Source organism: Ochotona curzoniae, unplaced genomic scaffold (genome assembly GCF_017591425.1).
Source record: "Ochotona curzoniae isolate NIBS_2020 unplaced genomic scaffold, NIBS_Ocur_1.0 contig_3432, whole genome shotgun sequence".
NCBI classification, from domain to species: domain Eukaryota; kingdom Metazoa; phylum Chordata; class Mammalia; order Lagomorpha; family Ochotonidae; genus Ochotona; species Ochotona curzoniae.
This window is the reverse complement of record NW_024465859.1, coordinates 22,606,211-22,631,300: the sequence shown is the minus strand read 5'-3', so window position 1 is coordinate 22,631,300 and position 25,090 is coordinate 22,606,211. Positions and strand designations below refer to the sequence as shown.

At 58.9% G+C, this 25,090-nt stretch overlaps 1 protein-coding gene and 1 long non-coding RNA gene across 2 annotated transcripts; one reads left to right on the top strand and one right to left on the bottom strand.

Annotated features, from left to right (window-relative positions):
• Positions 1 to 14: 14 nt before the first annotated feature.
• SLC39A13 (solute carrier family 39 member 13) lies at positions 15 to 5,913 on the bottom strand. Its single transcript, XM_040980228.1, has 10 exons — positions 5,881 to 5,913; positions 4,333 to 4,641; positions 3,214 to 3,327; positions 2,769 to 2,890; positions 2,371 to 2,478; positions 2,173 to 2,262; positions 1,593 to 1,643; positions 1,376 to 1,508; positions 1,178 to 1,277; positions 15 to 1,095 (listed from the first exon to the last, which is right to left on the bottom strand). The coding sequence occupies exons 2-10, from the start codon at positions 4,631 to 4,633 to the stop codon at positions 1,020 to 1,022; spliced, it is 1,095 nt and encodes a 364-aa protein (XP_040836162.1). The 5' UTR covers positions 4,634 to 4,641; positions 5,881 to 5,913; the 3' UTR covers positions 15 to 1,019.
• Positions 5,914 to 16,957: 11,044 nt separating this feature from the next.
• Positions 16,958 to 20,514, top strand: LOC121156465. The gene is made up of 2 exons (XR_005883868.1): positions 16,958 to 17,072; positions 17,708 to 20,514. It is a non-coding gene; the product is annotated as an uncharacterized LOC121156465 (long non-coding RNA).
• Positions 20,515 to 25,090: the final 4,576 nt, after the last annotated feature.

Sequence of the window (25,090 nt, the reverse complement as noted above, 5' to 3'; positions counted from 1 at the left end):
AGGAGCCCGTGTGAGGATAGCATTTATTTATTTATATCTCATCCATAGAACACATATTTACAAACAGAAGTGGAGCCACCGCAGACCCTTACTTGTTCAGACAGCGCGGGCCAGCACAGGGCCAGAGCCCGGCTGCGGGGCAGGCCAGCTGAGCCTGGGCGTCAGCCAAGGGTACGCTGGGGATTATGGCTCGGCATTCTCCCGGGGCGCATTCCTGAGCGCTGAGCACACGGGGCCCTCACCACCACTCCCCCTTCCCCCAGCCCAGGGGCCCTAGTGGGCAGGGTAGCTGCGGGTCACACCCTTCCAGCTCCCAGGGCGTCTGCTGGACCTTGGGTTGGCAGGAGCATCGCTGAGCTGGACTGGGAGGGCAGCCTTTCGGGCTTGGAGCTGCTCACAGCCCTGTAGGCTGCTGTTTGGCAGCTCGCGGTGGCAGGAGCTGCTGGCACTGCCGGAGAGTGCTCACTGGGGATTTGGGAGCTGGCCGGGGTGGGCAGCCCTGAGGAGACGGCCTTGGAAAGCATCTGTTGCTGGGTGCGGGTAGGGCTGGGGCCCGTAGTGTGCGGAGGCGTGGGGTGGGGGGCCCACCAGCAGCCCCCTGCCTCTCCTTTCTTTGGCTGTGCAGGTGCTGAGGAAGGGCCAGCAGAAGGGGGCTGCTCAGGTAAAGGTCCCAGCAGGAGGCAGGGCAGCCTCGGGGGTCCCCTGTAGCCCTGAGCAACTCAGGGCCACTCTCTTTCCTTCTGGGGTCCTGGCAGGGCATGGCCCCTGTGGAGCACAATGCTGCAGTTCCTTGCTGTTCCCTGTGGGGTGACAGGGTGGCAAGGAGAGAAGGCCCCGGCGCGGCAGGAGGCACGTGCTGCCCTGGGTCCCAGGGCACAAGGCCCCAGGGATCACAGTGTTGGTCTCACACACGTGCACACCCCCACACCCCTCCCGCTGTTCGCGCCCCGCGCTCACACACACTTGTCAGAGTGAATCGGAGTCTCTTATTGCTGGGCAGGGCGGGGCGTCGGGGAAGGCTACTCTACGAAGAGCGAGAAGAGCACCATCACCACGATGCCCGAGCAGAGCAGGAGCACCTGCTGCAGGGAGTGCCTGCGGAAAGAAGGGCACGTCATGGGCGGGTGTGCTGGCCGTGCCAGGCCCACAGGGCTGCAGCCAGGCCAGGGCCACTCACCACGGGTCGTCTTCCTCCAGGAGGTCGGGCAGCACATTCACCAGGGCGATGTAGAGAAAGCCCCCCGAGGTGAAGGGCAGGATCCAGGCCACGGTCTCCTCTGCGGTGGGCGGAGGGTGCCAAGGGGCTGTGAGCCCAGGGCCCCAGGCATGCCCCCGCCCCCAGCCTGCCGCCACCGCAGCCCACTGAGCCCCGTACCTACGCCCTTGGGGGACTGTGTACAGATAGCGAAGCAGGCACCCAGCAGGCCCCCCAGTGCTGTGGACAGCTGCAGCTTGGCTGCACTCCAGCGGTCAAAGCCGGCCCGGAGCAGGATGGCAAAGTCGCCCACCTAAGGGGAGGTATGGAAGCTCACCACGGGCCGGCTGGGCCACAGCCCCACCCCACCCTGCCCCTGCCACCCTGGGTTGCTCACCTCGTGGGGAATCTCATGCAGGAGGATGGCCATGGTGGTCAGGAGCCCAATCTGCAGGGGTGGGAGGGGGAGGGGAGCCTCAGTCTGGGGCCATGGCGACAGATGCATGCACGCACTCAAAACCTGCTCCAGCCCACCTCTGGACTACTGGCCGACACGGCCTGCGCCCGCTCTGCGTTCTGTCCTGGGGGAGCCATGGGGAATCGTGCAACCCACAGGATGGGGAGGTGCGTACCACCAGGCGGCAGTGACAGGGACCCAGTTGAGATGTAGGGTTCATAATGTGCCCTGGGGGAAGTTAGGCCAAGCCTGAAGGTAGGGACACCACAGGCAGGGGGACAGTGTGAAGTGACAGAGGGCTCAGCTGGCCAAGCACCAGCAGATGCCTGGGACCGGGACACCACAGGCAGAGGAGGGCAAAGGGGAAGCAGGGGTCAAGCCCAGCAGCTGGACAAGGATGCTGGGAACACAAACAGGTGCAGTGTGGTCCCAGGATGAAGGGGAGCAGCAGAGAGGGTCAGGCGGGCAGGTGGCACCAATGTGCCAGGGTAGGGGCCTCCCCCGCCAACTCTCCACTCACCTTCTTGCTCACCAGGAAGCTGGCAGCCACGGCAAGCCCGTGAGTGAAGTTGTCTATAGTGTTGGCTAGCAGGTTGAGGTAGCCGCTGACCTGGGCAGGGGTGGGGTAGTGTTGGGGGGAGAACTGGGCTGAGTGGTATGGTTGGGGTGGGGGGCACCGAGGTTTGCGTGTCAACAGTGTCCTGAACTGGTCACTCACTTTGACGCTCCGAAGCACAGCTCGCAGGCCAGGCTGCACAGCTGGCTGGGCTGGGCACTGGCCTCCATTGAGTGTAGCGGCAGTGGCAGTGGGGTCTTTACTGGGGCCCTGGAGATAGGGGGGCAGGACAAGGAGGGAAAGGTGACATTCAGTGCTGCCCCCTGCCCCTCAGCTAGGGTTGCCACAGGAGAGCAGAGAGGAGTCCCTGGAGTCCCCAGCTAGGCCTGGCTGCTGCTCCATCAACGCCTGCCCCCAAACTCTGAACTCCGGCTGCTGCGCCATTAGAGCCACGGCAGGCACACGTCACCAGTCCCCAGGCCCTCCCAGAGAAGTTGGTCTCCGCCTCCCACAGCCCCCAGGCAAAAGGATGGAGACCCAAGCCCTGCCCGCAGGCCCACCTGGCCACTCCCTTCCTTCCTGCTGTCCAGGAACATCTTCTCCAGTGCCAGGAAGGTCAAGAAGCCGGCGATGACCCACAGTCCCAGCTGCTGCTGCTGCTGCAGGCTCTGCCCCTCGCCACCTGCAGGGGCAGCACTGACAGGGCCAGGCCGAGCCAGGGCCGAGGGAGGGGCCGTTTGCAATGGGGCCTGGTCCAGGGCTGGGAAGGGGCAGGGGCATGGCTGGCTGGGCATTGGGCTGGGGTGAAGGGGGCCAGGACCCCCAGAGGAGCTGGGGTGCCGCTGGGACCAGGATGATGATTCCCCCTCCTCCTAGGCAAGCTCCCTGCCAGCTGCCCAGCATCCCTGTGGCAGGTAGCTGGAGGGTCCAGGTTAGCTCAGGACCCTGGACACCAACTTCACCTGTGTGGCCCTCTTGCCCCCGTGGACCTGTAGCTTCACTCACCAGGGCTGGTGCTGCAGATGTAGGCCCAGGATTCAGGCAGCAGGTGCAGGAAGACATTGCCCAAGAGGCCCCCCAAGGCGAAGCTGAGCAGCTGCTTCAGGCGCCGAGCCCCAGCTGCAAGGCAGAGACGCCCGTGCTCTGACGCTCCCACCCCCGCCTCCCCCATGCTCACCCAGCTCACCGGCTGGTTCCATCTCTCAGCCAGCCTGGCAAACCCCTGGGAGGCTGGATGGGGGCAGCCACCCTCCCCGTTTCCCTAGCACCCCCGGGCCCAGCAAGAGGCAGGAATGTTTGATGTGTGGGGTGAAGCTGCCACTGCATCACAGCTAAGAGCTCTCACACGAAGTGTCCTCATCTACAGAGGGGATCTTGCAAGAGTTAAGTGGCAAGGTGTACTCCCAAATGCCCTTGAAATGGGCAGTTTTCCGGGTCACCACTCCCTGCAAAGTGGTGGGGATGTTGAGAGTTCCAGTGTCCAGGGCTGCAAGTGCCCCGAGGGAGTCCCAACCCATGCCTTGGTTTGGCAGAACAATGGACAGAGGCTTGGCAGCTGGAAGCAGCTGGTGGGGGCCATGGGATGTCAGCAGAACGGGGCTATCCCAGGCTGGGGGACCTTGGGCTGGGCAAGGACCCTCTCTTGCCTCTTGCTTTCTGAGTAATCCAAGTGTGCCCTTTGCTAACCATTCAGAGCTACCCCCAGGGAGGGAATGAACCAGCAGGCTGCTGGGCCCCAGGTCCCCCTGAAGGGTCCATGCCCAGCCCCCTCCCTGCCCCAGGCAGTCTGTGTTATGAAGCTTTACACTATGAGGAGGAAGTTAGTTTAGTAGTCTTCCCAAGGGTACCCACGGGACACATACCAGTCACGGTTAGCCCCCTCTTTTAAGATAGGAGACAGAACCAAGTAAAGGAATTTATCTGATGCTACTGGGCTGGTAAGTGGCAGGTGGCACTTGAGCCCCAGGGAGCCCGGCACGTGTATTTCCAAGCCACCAACTGCATGGTGGTGGCTGGTGACTACCAACAGCCAGAGTGAGGGCAGTGCAGAAGAACCCGTCCTGCCAGCCCCTGGGGTCCAAGGTGAGCAGTGGCACCCATGGACGTCAGGGGCAGGGCACCCACCTTCTGATCGGAGCAAGGTACCCATCTCCAGGGGGATGATGAGTAGCGGGAAGACCCCACTGAGCCCCACCAGCAGGGAGCCCAGGAGCGAGCAGACCCAGGTGTCTAGTCTTTCGGTCGCCAGCAGGGCCCCCCAAGACTCGCTCTCATTGTTGTCCAGGCGACAGGCTGCGGCGGCTGCCCGGCTCCGCAGGCCCGGCTGGCTGCCCGCAGCATCTCCCAGCAGCTGCAGAGCAAGGGTGGTGAGGAAGAGGAGCCTTCGGCCCGCCATGCTGCAGCCAGGACAGGAATAGCCGCGCATGCCACGTGCTGAAAAACACAGAGGCCACCCACCTGATTAGGCCACGTGGCATACCCCCTTCCCTCCCCCAACTCTACCCCTCCCCAAACTGGCCTCCTACTTCCTGCCAGCCTTGCCCAGGACCCCCACAGTGGGTGTGCCAGGCACAGGCGTCCTGCTCCGGCACACGCCAGTTCCCAAGGAGCAGACGTTGGCCAGTCGCTGGCTGCATGTGTGTCGGCGTGTCTGCTGGAAGCTACCCTTTTCCCAAAAGACAGGGTGAGGCTCTGGCCAGGTGCCCTTCAGTGCCCAGCTGGGTATGTCTGGCTGCCAGGCAGGGCCCAGGGGAGGGGGGGTGGAGGCCACCCCAGGCAGGGATGGGGCAGCACTGGGAAGCCCGGGGTGGGAAGGACCCTTGCAGCCCAATGTCCTCGAGGCACAGAGAAAGACGGCAGGTGAGGCAAACAAGCAGGCTGTTGAGCAAGAAGATGTTCACAGGACACAAGTTTTAAAGAACTGCAGGGCACTTCCCCATGGCCAGGTACAGCAGCCCTGCCACCTCTCCTCTCTGCCTTGGCATCCTCGTCCCGGGCCGGGGGGTGAAGATGGGGTGGGCGAGAAGGCAGGCAGAATGGCCAGAGTGGGTGGGGGGCTCTGGCAGGGCACACAGACAGCCCCTCCTTCTGCCGCAGGGGAGTCCAGCACCGCCGGCAGGAATGTGTCCAGCGGCAAATCTCAGGGGGATCACAGGATGTGGCAGTGCGTGACTCAACTGAGCCAGAAGTTCAATCTGGAACTTCAGGCCCGCGGTCTGAACGCTGTCCTGCCTCATGACCTTGAGCTGGTGCTGTCCCTGCCTCAGTTTCTTCAGCAGCTTGGCGAGGGCAGAGGGAGAAAAAAAAAAAAAGAAAAAAGGCCGCTACTTCTGGACAGTGGATGAGGTGCCCAGGCCTAGGGGCAAGTCCAGGCCTTCAAAGTGTCCCGAAGGAGCGGGTGGGGACCCCCTCACCTGAGGGGGGACCTGAGGCAGCGCTGGGCCGGGGGACCCCAAATTTGGCAGAGGTGGAGAAAGTCAGCTGGAGGGGGTCAGCGCGGGAGCCGGGCGGGTAGGCAGAGATGGGCAGCCCAGAGTGGGCGGCAAGGGCGAAGTAAACTCCTGGGCTCTGCGAAACAGGGGCCCGGCCGGGTGATGCGAACCGGGGCAGCTCGGGGTGGTGGCGGCCGGGGGCGACGCGGCGGGCGGTGCCGCGGGGTCCGCGCTCACTCACCGTGCGGCGGCGGCGGCGGCGGCGTGGCTCCAGGCGGCCCCGGCCATCCAGCTGCGGCGCCGCGCCCCGCCCCGGGCCAGCCCCGCCCGGCCGCCCGGCCCGGAGCCGCCCCCCGGCGCGGCCACGTCACACGGGGCCGGGCCCGGAACCCGTCGCTGCCGCCGCCGCCGCCGCTGCTGCTGCTGCTGCTGCTGCTGTAGCCGCCGCCCTCCGCGGGGGCCCCCGGGGCTGAGGGGGAACGGCGGCCCAGGGCGCTTCCGCCTCGCCTCCTGGGGTTGGGGGGACCCGAACGGACAGCGCACTTCCGCTCGGGGCGGCTAGCTGTGGCGGACGGAAGTGAGGTTCCCCCGACGGAGGCCGCGCCCCGGCGGGGACGACGACCGGGCCCGGGCGACTGGACTTGGTCGGTCGAACGGCCAGGGCTGCAGTCCCGCCCGCGGCCGCACGGGGGCGCGCCAGGCTGCCGGACGGACCAGCCCCGCTAGTGGCCCGAGCGAAGCGGCCGTCTCGGGGCTCCGATGGGGCGGCCGCGGGGTGCTCCTCCTCTGAGTCAGCTCAGCCTGGCTCCTCCAAGAACCCGGGAAAGGGGAAGTGCCCGCCGCAGGGAGGGGCCTGGCCCCCGGGAACCTCAAAAGAGGGAATTTTATTCTTACTCATCGAATTATTTTTATGCTTTGGTTTTTCACTGGGAACCTCAGGCCACGGTCACCAGGGCTTTTGTAACCCTTTGGGGTCCAGTGCCTGGTGACCGGACAGAGCCCGGGCGGGGACGGGCAGGGCAGCAAAGGGCTTGTGCCTGGCCTCCTCCGCACTCCATACCTACTGTGTGCCCTTCACTCTGTCTGCAGTACCTGGGTGGGTCCTCATTTTGTCCTCTGAGGAGGGAGGGACCAGGGCCGGAGGGGTCAGGAGCTTTGGGTCCTTGCTTACTTGTGAGTACAATGGAGCGCGACGTCATCAGTGCCCCCCCACACACACACTATGGCAGGCCCCCCTGGCTCCCTGGCACCCTGTCACTTCTCCCTCTATTGGTCTTTTAATTTTATTTATGGGAAAGGTGAATCAGATTTACAGACAGGAGGGATAGAGATGTTCCATTCACCGGTTCACGCCCCAAATGGCGGCAATGACTGGAGCTGCAGCCAGGAGCCGAAAGCCTTCTGCAGGTCTCCCATGTGGATACAAGCTCCTCTATTACTTTCCCAGGCCACAAGCAGGGAGCTGGATGGGAAGTGGAACAGCCAGTACATGAACTGGCACCTCTATGGGATGCTGGCACTTGCAGGTGGAATTTTAACCTATTGAGCTGGACTCAAACCACCTTCTAGTCTTAGAACCCCAGCTACTGGTGGGCAGAAAGAGCTGTGTGTCCCCCCAAAAACTCACCCCAAGCAGGCCCACAGATCGGTCAGGACACCTGGCTGTCCCTATATCTACCCTGGCAACGAATTCTAAGATGGAAGGCCCAAGTCTGTTTGTCCCCAAGGGGAGGAAGACACTCAGAAAATCTGCTGCCCCAGGAATTCTCCAACTGCCCCCCTCCACGTATGCAAATGACCCCACTGTATGCAAAACACTTCACAATATGCAAATGATTTCACAATTACCAAGTCAGTATTTTGGCCTCTGAGGGTTGAGGGCTTTGGCCAGGGGATGGACAGTGCGGGGCCAGAAAAGCCCCCTCCTGCCCACTCCCCCCTGAGCTGGAACTTCCACAGTGAGACTCAGCTGAGCTTGGAGTCCTGGGGCAGTGAGTGGGACAGTGGGGGCCAGAGGCTGGGGTAGACCAGGAGACCAGGTAAAGGAGGCCAGGGTACCTGAGATGGGATTGTGTTTCAGCACAGTGGGTGGTGGGAGTTTGCAGCGGTTGTTACACAGTTTATAAAGAACCAGAAGGAAGGTGTGTGTAACTCTCCCTGCAAAGGAATGATCCATGCTGGGGCCTCCGTTGTGGCAGAGTGGGTTAAGTTGCCAGCTGGGGCACCAGCAGCATCCCATAGGAGCACTGATTTGAGTCTTGGCTCCTCCACTTTTTTTTTTTTAATTAGAACCGGCACCCATATGGTACCCTGGTGCATTCTTTTTTAAAGTCAGATATACAGAGAGAAGAGAGAGAGAGGAAGATCTTCTGTCCGATGATTCACTCCACAAGTGAGCGCAACGGCCGATGCTATGTCGATCCGAAGCTGGGAACCAGGAACCTCTTCCAGGTCTCCCACGTGGGTGCAGGGTCCCAAGGCTTTGGGCTGTCCTCGACTGCTTTCCCAGGCCACAAGCAGGGAGCTGGATGGGAAGTGAAGCTGCCGGGATTAGAACTGGCACCCATATGGGTTCCTGGTGCGCTCAAAGCGAGGACTTTAGTTGCTAGGCCACAGCGCTGGGCCCAGCTGCTCCACTTGTGATCAGACTCCCTGCTAACATACCTGGAAAAGCAGCAGAGGATGATTCAAGTACTTGGGCCCTGTGCCCATGTAGGAGAGACCCAGATGGAGTTCCTGGCTTCTGGCTTTGGCCTGGTCCAGCCAGCCGTTTGGGGAGTGAATCAGGATGGAAGCTCTCTCTCTTTCTCTCTTCCTCCTTCCTCTGTGTAGCTCTGCCTTTCAAATAAATCTTTCCATAAAAAAGAAGTGTTGAAGGAAACGGGTGTACCGACCCCTAGATTTGATCAGTACACATGGTATACCTGTGTCAGATGCTTACGCTCGCCCCGTAAATATGTGCAATCAAAAACCCTTCAAATTGGATCTGCCAGGGGCTTCCACGCGCAGTGGTAAGAGAACTGAGATGTGGAAATATTTCATATGATCTACTACTTTGACATAATGACAAAAAGAAACTTTGTAAAGGTGTTTGCGGTTACTAAGTAATGGAGTGTATAAGTCTGTGTATTATGGATAAGTATAAATATGGAAGATCACACATCAGAGTGATATGGTGGGGACAACTAACAAGGAGGGGGAGGACGAAGCGCAAAAGGGAAAGAACACATGAAAACCTCCCATGGGGGCCCGACGCGGTGGCCTAGTGGCTCAAGTCTTCACGAATGCGCCGGGATCCCACATGGACGCTGGTTCTAATCCCAGCAGCCCTGCTTCCCATCCAACTCCCTACTTGTGGCCTGGGAAAGCAGTCGAGGACGGCCCAAAGCCTTGGGACCCTGCACTCGCATGGGAGACCTGGAAGAGGTTCCTGGGTCCTGGCTTCAGATAGGTGCAGCACCAGCTGTTGCAGTCACTTGGGGAGTCAATCAGCAGACATAAGATCTTCCTCTCTGGCTCTCCTCCTCTCTGTATACTTGACTTTGCAATGAGAATGAATAAATCTTAAAACAACAAAAACAAACCCTCCCATGGGGGCCGACGTTGGTGCCATTGTCAAGTCACAGCTCGTGATGTTGGCTTGGTTAGCGTCCCAGTCCCACCTCTGGTCCAGCTTCTTGCGATGTGCAGGGAGGCAGCCGGTGATGGCTCAAGTACTCCCTGGCACCTGTGGGAGACTTGGATGAAGTTATGAAATCCCAGGCTTCTGGCTTCAGCCTGACCCAGCCCTGGCTGTCACAGCCATTTGAGGGGTGAGCTAGAAGGTGGGTCTCTCCACCTCTCTGTATATCGGACTTGCCAATAAAAATAAAACTTAAAAAAAAAGAAGCACTAAAAACAAGACATAGAAGATGGAATTGAAATTCGTGTCAAATCCTAGGCATTCTGGGACGTCAGACAAATGGATCTACAGCTCTCCAGGGTGGAGCCAGGCAGGTCGCGGTCCACCTTGGCTGGCCAGTCCCGGCCCCGGCAGCCCAAGGCCCCCTCACCAATGAATTGATGTGTCGGAAATCACTCACCTGTGCTTATCATGGAGCAAAGAGTGTGTGGTCCCACTGAATGTCTTTTTCTTTGTTGGATTTATTTTGTTTATTTGAATGGGAGAGTGACAGGAGCAAGGAAGAGAGAGAGAGAATTGATCTTGCATGCACTGGTTCACCCCACTGCTGGCCATGACAGGGACTGGGCCAGGCTGAAGCCAGGAGCCAGGAACTCCATCTGAATGGCAGGGGCTCAGATTCTTGGGCCATCACCTGCAGCCCTCCTAGGCACATTAGCAGGCGCTGGGTCAGAAGCTGCACAGCATTACAAGGGATGTCTTAGTCTGCTAGCCCACAGTGCTTATATCCTCGCTTTAAATCTTTATCTGTTCTGTAATATTTTTTTATTCCCATATATCCACATATATGGATAATGTAATATCTACTTCCCCGGGTCTGGTGCTGTGGGGTAGCAGGTAAAACCACCACTTTGAGACACCAACGTCCCATATGGATGCTGGTTCGAATCCTGGCTGCTCCACTTCCCATCCAGTTCCCTGCTTGTGGACTGGGAAAGCAATGGCGGATGGCCTATGTCCTTGAGTCCCTGTATATATGTGGGACACCTGGAATGAGATCCTGGCTCCTAGCTTTGGGTTGTTCCAGCTGCAGCCATTGAAGCCATCTTGGGAGTAAACCAGCAGCCCTGTTTCCAGCATGGTCCCTTCTTGCCTGCAACACGTGGGCACCGGTGAGACGGTGCAAGCTTAAACACACAGCTCCATGAAGGTCCACTTGGTCAACTCCATGTCTGCTTGCCTCCTCTTCGGGTGCAGCAGGGGCAGGGGGTGGCAGTCTTGTGCAGCATGCACTGGCACCCAACCTTAAGGGGCTCTTCTTCTTTATTATTATTTTTTAATTATTATTTTAGATGATGCTCACACAATTGATCAGAGTGGGGAGGATCTAGGGTTAGGAAAAAGTGGGTGTGAACATTGTTTCTAAACTTTCTATTTCTGTGGGGAGGGGGGAGATATAGGAAGAAGAAGCCTCCCAACCACCCCAGTACCCAGGGATGGGGAGTAGCTAGCCGATATCAACCCAGGGTCCCGATGTGACGGAAGTGCCAAGGCTTCTGCCCACGTGGATGCGATAGTTCTGAAATACTGTCAATCTCACCTATCTACAGAATTAGGAAATTCTTCCAATGTCCATTGGCTGACATAGTTGACCTTAGTGTGTCTACTTGCCCAAATATTTCTGTCATAGCTTGACTGGGGTAGTTGTCCAACATGTTGTATTCTCCAGTCTCTGCTATGGTACCAGATGTTCTCTGTAGGCCCCAATGGGCTTCCGTATCCTACATGTGCGCCAAGGCCTGCTGTCCACCACTCTGTCCTTTATACTGAGGAGGACCAGGTGGGCCCATGGACCCAGGCCTGGCAACCCATGTCCCACTGGATCCCTGAACCCTGGGGGCTCTCAGATTTTTTTTTTTTTTTAAGATTTATTTATTTCACTTGAAGCACAGATTACAGAGAGAAGGAGAGACAGAGAAGGGTCACTCCTCAAATGGCTGCAATAGCCAGAGCACCACGGGTCTCCCAAGGGGCCCAAGCACTAAGCCCATCCTCCACTGCTTTCCCAGGCCATATGCAGGGGGCTGGAGCAGAAGTGGAGCAGCCAGGACTAGAACAAATGCCCATTTGGGATGTTGGTGCATCCCAAACAGCCTGCTGAACCATTGTGCCAGGACTGGGGCTCTTCTTTAATGCATGTGTTTATTCTGCACCTGCTGGCTTTCTTTACCTCTCTATCCTTCTCCCTGTCTCCTTGGGAGACCCTCCATTTTGTGATAATCAATCCTTTGCTCTTTAAAAATCTTATTAGAAGGGCAGAGAGACAAGATAGAGTCAGGGAGAGAGAGAGAGAAAGGGGGAGAGAGAGAGTGAGAGAAAGAGCATTCTTTTCTGGTGTACTCCCCAAACGCCCACAGTAGCCGTGGGCTGAGCCGCATGGAACCCAGGAGCCAGGAACTCAACCTCCTCAACCTCGGGCTTCCTGCAAAGGTGGCAGCGCCTCAACCAATTGAACCAGCACCTGTTGCCTGCCAGGGCACACAGGGGCAGGAAACTGGAAGCAGAGATCAGCTCAGACTGCCAATCCAGGGGCCTTGGGCAGGATTTGGGCAGTACTACCACACCACATCTGGTGCCTGCCTCAGGAACAGGCTGCTTTTATGCCAGTTTTGAATGGGTTAGTCCCTGTTATTTAAACATATTACTAATGCAGAAAGATACATTATTTCTATGAATTCCCTTGGTACCTTACATACCCACTACATTTTCAGGCTTGCAATAATTTCTCCCAGCATTGTGATGTAGTCAGTTAAGCCTCTGCCTGTAACACTGGCATTCCATATGGGCGCTGGAAGTCCCAGCTACTCTACTTCTGATCAGACTCCCTGTTAATGGGCTTGGAGAAGCAGTAAAAGATACTCCAGGTCCTTGGGACCCTGTGGTTATGTTGAAAGCCCGGATGAAGCTGCTGCCTTTTGTTCAGCCTAGCCTTCACTATTGGCAGCTGCTTGGGGAATGAACCAGCAATCAGAAGAGTCTCTCTCAATAACTGTGGCTTTCAAATAAATAAATGCCTCATAATAAAAAATAGTAATGCTTTCTCAATATGTACTTCTAAGTCAGGAGGGTCATCAGATGTTCTATTTAGCACAAAAACATTAGAAGAGGGCCTGAAAGGATAGCCTAGTGGCTAAATCCTCACCTTGCATCCTCCAGGATCCCATATGGGCACTGATTTGTATCCTGGCTGCTCCACTTCCCATCCAGCTCCCTGCTTGTGGTCTGGGAAAGCAGTCGAGGATGACCCAAAGCCTTGGGACCCTGCACCCCCGTGGGAGACCTGGAAAAAGCTCCTGGCTTCAGATTGGCTCAGCTCTAGTTATTGTGGCCACTTAGGGAGTGAACTAGCAGATGCAAGATCTTTCTCTCTGTAAGTCCTGCTCTCTGTAAATCTGCCTTTCCAATAAAAGTAAATCTTAAAAAAAAAAAAAAGCATTAAAAGGGAGGAATCAACCTTGTGATTTGTAAAGACAAGTCTGCCTTGGCTTTGAATTTCACAGAAAGCTAAGAATTTATCTCCCGGTATAAATCTGATGTTTTGCATCCATGACTTCTGAACTAAAACCACCGATGGAGGCGGTGAGGCTGCGGGTTGATTGGGGCTGGCAGTCACACCCTGCCCTTGAGGGCCAATTGGTCCAGTTTCCATAGCCAGGAGTATCCCAGCTGCGCTTCCCTGCCTTTGGCGCCTCCAGGTGGGGTTCGCGGGGTTCTAGTCTCATTCACATCCTGGGGGAGCGGTCACTTGGGGCGCAGCGTGGTAACAACGTCCCCCTCCCCCTGTCGGAGCCCTAGACCTTCATTTGCATTTCCCTCAGCAGCCCTGAGGCTAAGCACCCTTTGGCCGTTTGCTGGACACAGTGCGTTTCCTCTGCGGTTCCACACCGACCCGGGTCTGCCCCTGTTCCCGAGGGACCGGGGTTCCTGCCGCTCAACCCCCTCGGAGGCTCCTCCACCTCGCCCAGCCCCGTGCGGGGTGCGCCTCTGTGTGTGTGGGTGCTGGGGAGTGCGCCTCTGCGCCACAGGCCCTGCCTAGGGGCCCCTCTGTTTCCCGGAGCCCGAATACGCGCGCTCGTGTGAAGCAGCACCTGCTGGCAGCGAGGCACGCCGGAGCAGGATGGTCGGTCCCTTCCGCTGCCCACCTGGGGGCCGGCGCCCTCTCCGCTCGGCCGGGCAGCTGCGCCCCGCGCTCCCTGGGGGGCGGGGGCCTGCGGCGGGGCCCGGGACGGGGGCGGAAGCTGCCGAAGCAGATAAGGGCAGAGGGTGGCTTGCGGCGAGACTGTGCGGGACGCTGACGCCCTCACCGGGCGATCTCCCCCCTCCATCTCTCCTTTCCCGTCACTCCCTCCACCCCACCCCAGCATCCCGCATCTCCTAGCCTGAAGGTCCACTCTACCCTGCCACTCCCAAGCCTGGGACATCCTGGGCAGGAGACCCAAGGGAGGGACAGGAGATGGGGTTGGCCTACCCTGTAGCCTGGGGTGAATTCAGCTGAAAGCGTGGGAGCAGGAACCCCCGCTCTGAATGGTGGGCGCACCTCTCATTGCCCTGCTGCACACCTTCCTGACTTCAGGCTCCCTTCATCTTGTTCTGGATGAAAAGAGCCTAAACACAACCAAATGCAAGGGCAGGTGGTCCTTGGGGACCACGACTATAAGTGTGAAAGGACCAAACTCGGGGTTCCTGACCCTGAGGCTGGAGGCATGGAGCAGACAGGAAGGACCCTCCTGGGCACGGGCTGGTGTCTCTGACTTGGAGGTGGGTGGGGACTGGGGTTCAGTCCCTGGCAAGGCTGTGTGCCCTTGGGAAGTCCCCTGCCTGGGTTTCCTTGCAGGTTGCCTGGCAGTCCGAGTAACACCTACAGACCTAAGCTGTGATGAGGCTGGGATGAGATCATGCATGAAGAAGGGTGAGCCTTCTGTGAAATGTTCAGGGCCACAAGAGAGGCCATTTCTGGGTTGAGTCACTGACCCGGGGAGTTGCCCCTGCAGAGCCAAGAACATCTGATGCCAGGCTTAGCCCCCCCATAGCAACAGAGAGAGATCTTCAATCTGCGGGTCTGGGCCAGGTTGAAGCCAGGAGCCAGAGACCCCAGTGTGGCCTCCCAGGTGGGAGGCAGGGCTCACCTCAGCAGGAAGCTGGTACCAGGGGCTGGGTGTTGATGTCAGGTCCTCAGATGTGTGGACTGTAAGCATCTTAACCGCTGGGCTAAATGTCCTCCTCTTTCCCAACCACCGTCCCCCAAGGGGCTTTGTCATCTAGGAGGGCTGCCCATCTTTGTGGATTCTGTCGTCTCTACTCCCAGGAGCACTTGAGGTTGAGATTGTTCAAACTCTGATATCCTGCAGCTTGGAGCAAGAGGAGCAGCAGACTCTGGGGTCGGGGACAGAGCCAAGAGGCTTGGGTGGAATTTGTGGCTGCAGACCTGGGCAGCAGGGGCACTCACCAAGGCTGCGAGTTCTCTTCCATGCAAAGAGGACCACCTGGGCCAGCACTGTGGCATAGCCACCACCTCACATGAATGCCAGTTCGAATCCCAGATGCTCTAGTTTTTCTTTTCTTTTTTTTTTTTTAATATTTATTTATTTTTATTGGAAAGGCAGATATACAGAGAGCAGGAGAGACAGAGAGGAAGATCTTCCATCCACGGATTCACTTCCCAAGTGGCCACAACGGCTAGAGTGTGCCAATCTGAAGCCAGGAACTCAGAGCTTCTTCCGGGTGTCCCACGTGGTTTTAGGGTCCCAAGGCTGTCCTCGACTGCTTTCTCAGGCCACAAGCAGGGAGCTGGATGGGAATCAGGGATGCTGGGATTAGAACCTGCACCCATATGGGATCCCAGGCTGTGCAAGTCAAGGACTTTAGCTGCTAAGCTACTGTGCTGAGCCCAGCTGCTTTGCTTTTGATCCAGCTTCCTGCTGATGCACCTGGGAAGGAGTTCAAATACATGGGCCCCTGCCACCCATGTGGGGAACACAGATGAAGCTCCCGGCTCCTAGCTTCAAACTGGGCTACCCCCAGCTGTTGCATCTGTCTCTGTAATCTTGTTGTTAAAACATAAAGGAGCTAGGAGGCCTCGTGGTTTTTTGCACAGTGTCCACTGGACAGGGGGATGGTAGTCCTGAGATGTGGCCCCTGTAGGTGGTTCTCCTTCCGGCCTGCTCTCCGCCTGTCTCCTGCTCTGTGAAGTGGGGCTCAGGAGCCCTATAGCTGCAAGCATTCCCAGATGTTGTGGATGTAGAGTGCCGCCAACTGTTGGGATAAGTCATGGCTGGCCAGGTGTGAGAGCGGTGTGGGAAGCACCAGCAGGCCCGCCCAGATCTGTCCCACACCCAGAGCAGGGCGGTTTCTTTCCCCTGCCTCCTGCCCTTTCACAGTACAGGATGGATCCAAGCTATACCAGGGACCCTGGGGTGCTCTGAGAACAGGCCGTGATTCCCAGCCTGACTCTGGCAGGTGGGGGCCAGAGGAGAGAGGAAGTGGGGGCCTCTGGGGCAGTTGCAGGATGACACTGGATACCCCATGACTCCATTCTACGGCTTCTTGTGTCTGTCAGTGCATACCTTCAACGGAGACACCCCTCTTCCCATTTTCCACATGGTGAAACTGAGGCTCTGGGAGATGAGGTCATGCACCCAGACCTACACACAGCACCTGCTCTGCACCCCGCTGAGCTCACTTGGACCCCAGGAGTAACTGCCACTTGGATGTTTGTGTCTTCCTGCCTGACAAGGTTGCAGGTACACTAAACTAAGGCTCCCTGGGGCCGAGGCCTGGCTCTCTCTCTCGAGCCCCCAGGGCCAGAGAGGAGCACCAAATCTGCAGCCAGTGGAAGAAACGAGCACCCCGTGTTAGAGGGGCGTCCAGGCGAGGCCCTGGCAGGAGGAGGATGACTCCTAGTCGGCTGGACTTGGTTTACTGCGGTTCCCAGAGCTAACCAGAAAGTTTCAGAAATTCTTTTCTTACCTTAAAAATCCATTCAATTTCCCTCTCCATGTGGGCCATTTCCTGCTCAATCTTTTACCTGGCTGGGGGCGGGGGGGAGGGAAGGGGAGGCACTCAGGGCAGGTTGGAGCTGCCTGCTAGGGGTCAGGGCTCCTTCCCCTGTGCCATGGGCCCCAGGCACCTGCTATGTGGCCTAGTCTGGGAGAAGCGTAAGGTCAGGGCTGCCACCGTCCTGGGCAGGGTCCCTCTGTTCCTGGTACCTTTGTCCATCTTGCCCTCTGAATTTCACTCACAGATGCAGGGGTCCAGCTCCACCACCTGTCCCCATAATCCTTGTCAGGAAGTTGCCGCCTTCCCTTGGTTCCAGGAGGGGCCAGGGTCCAGAGAAGACCCCCTCCCCCCATCTCAGCCTGCCGTTCCTTTCCCCCTGTTGGGTTTTATGTGCCTGGAGGAGCAAACTAGGAAGCTTACCCCTGAGAGATTCCCTTGCCCAAGGGGCACAGCGAGAGAGGCTCCGAGCAGGTGCAGGAGTCTGGTGCCCAGGCGTGCTGAGCACCGGCCAGGAGGAAGGAGGGGAGGCTGGGGGCACCCCAGGGGCTGCTGCCGGGCAGGTCCCCGTGCCCAGGCTAGGGAAGTTTCTTATTTCTCCTGCTCCGACTTCCCCCTTTGATTTATTAAAGCCATGAAATACTCGGCTCTCTTCTCTTTTCCCTGCTCTGCCCGGGGCTGCAGGAGCGCAGGCCTCTCCGGGCGCCCAGCTGCCGCCTCCATCTCAGGGCACATAGCCTGGGGCCTGGCGCCCAGAGGTGAGCAGGGGACAGGGGAGGGGACAGGGCAGGATGAGGAGGGGCCCCAGGCCTCCTAAAGGCAAGCCAGGGAGCAGACCTCCCACCCCTACCCTGGGAACCCCGGGGCCAGGGCTGGGACTTGGACAGAGGGTGTGGCAGGTGTGGGTCTGACTACAAGAGGCTCCCTGGGGTCCCCTGGGGTGGGGGAGGGTGGCGGGCTCTGGGCCAACGGCTCCAGCCAGGCTCAGGGATGGGGCACCCTTGTGGGGTCAGGTTCCGGCAGGCTAGGCCCCTCAGAGCCAGACTCCTGGATAGACCAGAAATGGCTTCTCCCTGACCCCTGACCCCAAACTCTGCTTGAAGGGTGGCCAAAGTCAGCCTGGCTCAGGCCGGCCTGGGGATTGGGCTAAGAAGCCTGAAGGTCAAAGAAGGCCCAGGGGGCTGCTGGTTCCCAGGGGCCAGAGTAGAGCTCCCTGGCCCCAAGGTGCGACACAGTGTCCCTGGCTGCTGGGCAAGCCCGGGACAGAGCGAGCGGCCTCCCAGCCCCTGTGCCCCTGTGGTAATGGGGCTGTTGGCGTTTTGCAATGGCTCGGGGGTGGGGAGGCGGCGCACACACGCTTCCTGTGGTGACCCGGCGCTTCCTGTTTTCACAGGCGCCCGCCTTGCTGCTGCCGATGTGGAAACAGGGGCAGCTGCAGCCTGGCTGGCTCCAGGCTGGGCGCTCCGACCCTCCCCAGAGGGGCCTGAGTGGGCTCACCACCCCCACAGGCTCCAGACCGGGGCAGTGGGCAACCTAAGGCCCCCTTCTCCCCCCTTTCACTGTGCTAGGCACCCCCCCTCAACCCCCCCATCCCCAACAGCTTCCGCCCAGAGGAAGAGGCCGGGCGGGGGTGTTGCTCTGGCCCAACGAGCAGGTGGTCCCAGAGGTCAGAGGTCAGGGCAGGGGGCCAGGCAGTGTGGACAGCATTAAGCTTTGGGCTCCGCCTTGGCTGAAGGACCCTGATCCCGTGTGACGCACTCAGGCCTTCAGCTCCTCCTGTTATGTCGGACATTTGCGCTGTAATGCCCCTCATCCATTTGTGCCCCACTGGGGACATGCGTGGAATGACCCATCCCAGAAACCTCACCTTTGAGGACAACACTGGGCTCATTGAGGTGGGAATTCATGTGATCCTTGACCGAGTAGTGGGCCCAGGCTGGGCAGACAGGGTGTGGCTGGGACAGACAGAAGACCTGGAAGGATCCCCCATGCCCCTCCCCAAACAGGGGGGAAAGCCTGGGGAACCTTTTTGTCCAGCCAGCCACAAGGAGGGGTGGCCACCTCCCTCGCCTTGTCCTCCAGGGACTGGGGGTAGGGTGGTAGCAGGCAGCCTGTGTCCTTGCCCACCTGTCCGCCCCTGGAGAACCAGGCCTGAGGCCGGCCGGCATTGACTGTCTTCCCTCTTGTTTTTGAACTGAGAGTGCAAGAAGTGGAGGAGAGATGACTTGGCTTCTTGCTGAGTTGCTACCAGCAACTGACTCTCGCAGGAAGAGCGTCTTGGCAGAGCGCTCAAGGCCTGAGCCTCCTGGGTACTGACCCCAAGTTCAGCCTGAAGCCACCCCCCGGGCTTCTAGAAGGTTCTGAAATGCTTGCTGCACAAGTAGTGCCTCCCCCACTAAGTCTTAGGGCCCTGCCAGGACTCTGACCAGGAGCCCTCAGGGCTGGCTGGCTGGCTGGCTGGCTGAGGTGTCTGGCTGGCATGGCCCTTACTAGCGTGCCCCCAGTCCCGGGCTGGGTGCTGAGCTGGCAGCTCCACAGCTGCTTTAAGGCCCAGTTATAAATAAGCCCTGTGTGGCCGAGTCATCAAGTTCTACCGCTCCTCCGGGCCAGCTGCATCACCTCAGTGACCACAGGTGGGGGCTGCCCAGGGCTGGGCCCACCCGACCCTTCTCCCATGTCAGGCCCCATGCTGGCCGGACTGAATGCCTTTGCCGGCGAATGGGGCAGGAGTGGGATTTGGGGGAGGGCTCTCGGATGCGAGCTTTGAGCATCTGGTGGCTCCTGGCGGGCCCTGGGCCTCCCTCGGCCCAGGCCACATGTCGCCTTCCTGGAGCCAGCAGTTCTTCATAAACCGAAACCCGGAGAAGTGAAGTGGCTGTGGCCAAAGCAGCTCCAGGCCCCCAGCCCCCACTCCCACTCCATCCCCGACAGCCCCAACCCCCGCTCCACAGGGCTTCCTCTTTCCTTCCCTGCATGGCTCCCCGGCCTCCCACTGGCCAGCCGAGCCCCCGGACACCCTGCTCGCCTTGCACAGTGACCACCCCTGGCACACCATCCCTCCTCCCCTGCGGCCCACCCCAAGGGTCCCCTTCCCCTCTTCATCCTAGGACCCTCGCGTCAGGGTGCCTAGGAGTGGCCCCCTGCCGCCGGGCCCAGCCCATTCCCACAGTTCTCAGTTCCCCTTCGCTCTTGGAAAAGCTCCAACTCCAATGGCAGCCCCTGGGCTGCGGGGCCCTGCCTGGGGGTGGCTTGCCAGGCACCCTTGGTCTTCATGGTGGCCTGGAGGGACAGGAGTCCAGGGGCTGTGGTGGAATCAGAGTACCTGGGGCCTCCTGGAGGACATGGGAAGCCGCAGCCATCATGGTCCTCAAGTTACACTGTGTGGGGGCCCCATGTCCAGGATGGATTTGGGGCAGGGAGAACCCCCTACCCCTGCCCAACTCACCAGCCAGCCTAAGTGTTCAGAAATTGGTATCAGGTTGGGGAGGAAGGGAGTGAGACGGCGGGGGATGACATCCTCATGATTAATTAGGCCGCCCTGGCCTGCAGCTCACGGCGCTCAGCTCACTATGAACACGCAGCAGGCTGCTCCCTGAGTGGCCATTGAACAGAGAGAGGAAAGCATAGGCTGAAGGACGCACATGGCTGTGCCAAGGGCCCATGCTGGGATGCTGGGATGCTGGCAGCAAGCTGCCAGGCCCAGTGCCCTGCCGGCTCCCTCTGACAGTAGCTCACTCCAGCTCATGCCTCGGTGGCCCTCCCAGTCACCTGCTGAGGACAGGAGCAGGGCGAGCCTGAAGTTTAAGGGCAAGCAGGACTGGGACTACAGAACCCCAGATGGGGCCGCCTGCCTTCGGGTTCAGCCCAGGCCTTGCCAGGAAGGCTCTGCCTGCTGGCATGCCAGCCGGGGCAAGGCCTGGCCTGAGCCCACTCTGCCCCAGCTGGCTGGCTGGGTCCCCCACAACCAGGCCCTGAAGAACCCCTAGTCCTATGGGAAAAGCTGATGGAGTCACCCAGTTTGGAGCTAAGAGGGTCTCAGAGATGGTGGGCTGCAGGGAGGGGCAGTGAGTACTGCCTGGGCTGGTCCTGGGACCAGGAAGGAGTATACCAGCCAGAGCTGAGTCATGTACATACACACACACACCCGTGTCTGGGCTGTGTAGCAGTTCCCACGGCCTGTCCTTCCTCAGACCTAGTGAACTCCTACGTATCCGTCAAGGCCCATGGACACCTCATAGTGTGACCAGTCCTGGCCAGACCTCCTTCTTCCTTGCCTAGGGTCCCAAGCAGAGCCAGAAGCCAGGCCTCCTTGGTCTCAACACCCTGGCCAGCCCCACCCGGCCAGGCGTCTGCTCCCTGGCTCCAGCCCCCGCCATCCCCTGGTCCGAAAAGCGCAGTTTCCCTTTTCTGGGTGACCACACGCCTCGCACAGGGAATTTCCACCACAGCCTGCGGAGCCTCTGATTCACTCAGGCCTTGCACGGAGTTAACTCCTTCCAGGCCCCCGGCCCGGTCTTCCACACCCGCACCCTGGGCTGCCTCCCACTCCCAGCTGGGACACTCTCCCCACCTCCAGGGACCTGGAGGCAGCCCAGTGCTATCCTCCACGCTGAAGGCCGCCCCTCACTCTCTGGTCCGAAAGGGCCCGCTCTCTACCCCGTTGCACCCACAGATCTCTGTGCCCAGGGGGTCATGGCCCAGGACCCCCCGGGGCTGAACTCAGGTTTTGGGAAGAACATGGCCTGTGTCCCAGGGCTACCTCGGGCCCTCTGTGTCTTTAAGGCCTGGGGCAGGAGTGTGCACCCTGAATTCAAGCCTCACCGATACTCCAGAAAATGAGCAGGAGCTCCAACCCAGAGCCTGGGTGGGCAGGGGTCACCACTAGCATCTCCACTTCAGACCCAGCTGGTTTTGCCCTTGATCAAAATGGCCCAGGACCCCACAGGTGGAGCCTGCCAGCCAGCTCCCCTGCATTTTTGCACTGCTGGGCTGGGGAAGAGGGGACAGCCACTCTCCACCCTCCCCCGCCCCACCTCCTCCCATGGGGTACGGGCATGTGCAACTTAGGTCTCCTGTCAGCTAAAGGGTCTCCAGGGTCACACCCCTAATCCCTAAAGGGATCAGTAAAGCTTGAGAGACCCGTGGGGCAAGTGTGCACTAATAGACCCCCACACTGTCCCTGGCTCAGGCTATGCCATCGCTTGGTGCAGGCCACAGAACAACCGTGGGAAGCAGGGCTGGCGGCTGCTGCTGTCCTGGCTGCGGGGAAGTCACACGGCCCATCCGTGGTAGGGAAGATCCCTGGGATCCTGGGGATCAGGAGAAGGTGGAGGGGGCTGTGCAGAAGAGGGGGCCGGGGGTGGGGAGTGGCTCCTGCGCTTGGCGGGTGAGCAGGGGTGCGGTGCTGCCCGTGGTGAGCAGGCGGAAGTGGCTGTGGGTGGCGGTGGGTTTGAGGTGCCGAGTGATGTGGCCAAGAGGTGAGCTCCTGTCTGCAGGCCTGGTCAGCAGGAGACACGGGTGTGGCGGAGGTGGCCGGGATTTGGGGCTCAGAGGTTGGGGGGTGGGGTGGGGAGGAACCTGGGCCTCCTCTCTGCTGGGGCTGGGGTATGAGGGGTCAGGAGCTGTGGTAGAATGGGAAGGAGAGACTGAGGCAGGGAGTGACCTGGGAGACAGCCTGGAGGAGGTGAGCCCTTGAAAGGCAGGGGTCTTGGGGTGTGAAGGAGACCCCAGGGGGTTGGGAGTGGTGGGGTGGGTGGGGGGTGGCGCAGCTGTGAGCAAGGGCTATGGGAGACTGAGAAAGAGGTTCTGGGAGTATGGGTTTGGGGCTGGCGGCAGCGGGAGGGCTGGCCCCAGGGCTGGGGGAAGTGGAGAAAGGCTGGCCGTTCTGTTGGCTACAGGCCCACCCACCTCCCGGCACAGGCCTTGCAGGTTTGAGTTGCAGCTTGTGGATGGACAAGAGCCAGGGGAGGATTTTCAGGCAGGGAAATACCCGTGGGAGAAACTCAGGGTCTGGACAGCCCCAGCTGTGTGCCCTGAGCCTGCCCCTCCTCAACCTGATAAGCCCCTCCATCTCCCACCCCACTGCCCCACAGAGCTGGCTCAAGGTGGGGATATAGCTTGCAGCCCTTTCTTATAGCACTACCTGCCCTGCCTCCACAGACGGGGCGGGCCCCCGGGGTGAGCTGTCATCTGTACCCTGGATGGGCTATGGGGTGCCTGCTGCCAGCCACCTCCAAGCTTCATGGTGCCCTGGACATGATAACGGCATCAACTACAGGTTTGGTCACAGAGAATGCACCTGCCACAGAGTCCATTTTGCCCAGAATCAATGCTCAGCCATTGCACTGCCTTATCCCCACAGCCACAGGTCCAGTTGGGCCTCTCCATGGTGCCCGATTCACATTGCAGCCCAGCGCAGGTGCACGCAGCTTTCCCCACCCTCTCTTGCTCTGGTCCAGAACTCTGCACTGGCAGTTTGGCCTGAACGTCCATTGTCTGCTCACTTGTCCCCACCCACTCTGCTCCTTACCGCCTGCCATGCCGTGCACGGGGCATACCCACCTGCTCTGGTTTTTGTTTTTTCTAAGTTTCACAAATTTTCCTTGTATTTGAAAGCCAAGGAGACAGAGCATCCAGTGGTTCTCTCGCTCCCCAGATGCCTGCAACAGATGGAGCCAGAATGGAATCCAGAGCTTGGAGCTCCACCCAGATCTCCCAGATGCAGAGCAGGGACCTAAGCACTCAGCCTGTGAGCCGCTGCCTGCCAGGGTGCATCTTAGAAGGCAGCTGGGAACAGAGGTGGAGCCAGGAGTCCAACTTGGCCCACCCTCACCCCCACCCCACCCATATGCTCTCCCCAGCTGTGGGAAGCTCCATACAGGGGGTGGGGGTGGGGTGGAGCCTTGGCTTATTGCATTTCTCAATGCCCTGAGGCTCCCCGAGGCCAAGGCTGGAGCTGGGGGAGCCTTGAGGGGCCCAGGCGGCACAGGCTGGTGGGGCCTGCTGAGCCTCTCCCAGTGTCTCAACCGGGAGAGGAAGTTGCGAGACGGCCATTTCTGTGCACAAGCTCAGCGCTTTCTGGTCAAGAGGCCTGTGCTTTCCCACATGCCCTGTCACACCCCGTGGGGGGCCGGTTGCTAGAAACGTGGCATGCCATTTCCTCATTTTTGACTGTTCTGGGCTGAAGTTTGGGGGTCCGTGAGGTCAGGGGTCATGTTTCAGGACACCTGCCTGAGTTTCCCATCGCCAGCTGTTGTGTTAGCACCCCACCCACCCCCATGCCCACAGTAGGGCCATGAGCGAGACCTCAGCACCCTAGACTTGCTCAGTCTGTGTCACTCTGCAGGGCCCAACCCTAGGCGGTCACCCACAGGCCTAGCAGGGCAGGGACAAAGCGCAGCAGGAGCTCCTGGTACAAGACTGAACAAGTACAAGTAATATCAATGTGACAAAATCTGCCATTGATCATCAGCCAGCTCCACATTTAAAATAACACTGCCCACCAGTGGGTACTTGGCACAGCACTGGGGGGAGCGGTGCTGTACTGCTGTGAGTAAAGCGCCACCTGCATTGCTAGCACCCCATGTGGGTGCTGGGTTAAGTCCTGGCTGCTCTATTTCTTAACCAGTTTCTTGCTAAAGCACCTGGGAAGCAGGGGAGGATGGCCCAAACACTTGGGGCCTCTGTACCTGTGTGGGAGACCTGGAAGAAGCTTCTGGCTCCTGGTTTTGAGTCAGCTCAACAATAACCTTGCAGCCATTTGGGGAGTGGACCAGCAGATGGAAGATCTCTCTGTATCAATCGCTGTGACTCTTTTTCAAATAAATAAATATTAAATAAAATGAAATGAAGCAAAGACTCCATCTGGGATCCCTCACATCAGGTGTCAGAGTGCCTGGGTTCAGTCCAGCTTCCTGACACCGCACGCCCTGGGAAGCAGCGGCTGACGGCTCAAGGACCAGCGGCTCTGCCACCCACGGGCCACACCGGATGGAGTCCCTGGCTCCTGGCTTTGGCCTGGCTCAGCCCTGGCTAGTGCAGGTGTTTGACAATGAACTAGGGGATGGGAGCTCTCTCTCTCTCTCTATATATATATATCTCAAGGGCAACATGACAAAATCTATTGTTTATCATCAGCCACCTCAACGTTTAAAATAACACTGCCCACCAGCGGGTACTTGGCACAGCACTGGGGGGAGTGGTGCTGTGGTGCTGTAAAGCCTCCACCTGCATTGCTAGCACACACACACACACACACACGCATGTGTTATATACTATATGTAAGTTATATATATAGTATACACATACATATTTGCTTTTCAAACAAAATGGAACAGAAACATTTAGAAGGAAATAACATGCCGTTTGTCCCAGGAACTTGTGGCAGGCATGTATCTGACCAGGTATAGGTGAGTATAAGTTATGAACCACAGCCTTATTTATAACAGCAAAGGGGAAACAAATGCCCTTCAATGAGAGACCAGCTAAATTATGATGGCACAAAAATAAATTCTGACAATGAAATGCTAGCCAACAAGGGGAAAAGCACAGCCCTGTGCAACAGTGCCAAGAGGAAAAGGGTTCTCAAAGGGGCGTGTGCCACAAACCTCCCCTTACGGAGTGCTGGCAATATTGGTTACGGTGATGATGATGATGATAATTTGAAAGGCAGAGGTGCAGAAGTGGTTGGGAAAAGATAGAGAGAGAGAGACGTCACTCCTCCCCTGGTTCATTCCTCAAATAGCCAGAGCCGAGCTGATCTGAAACCAGGAGCCTC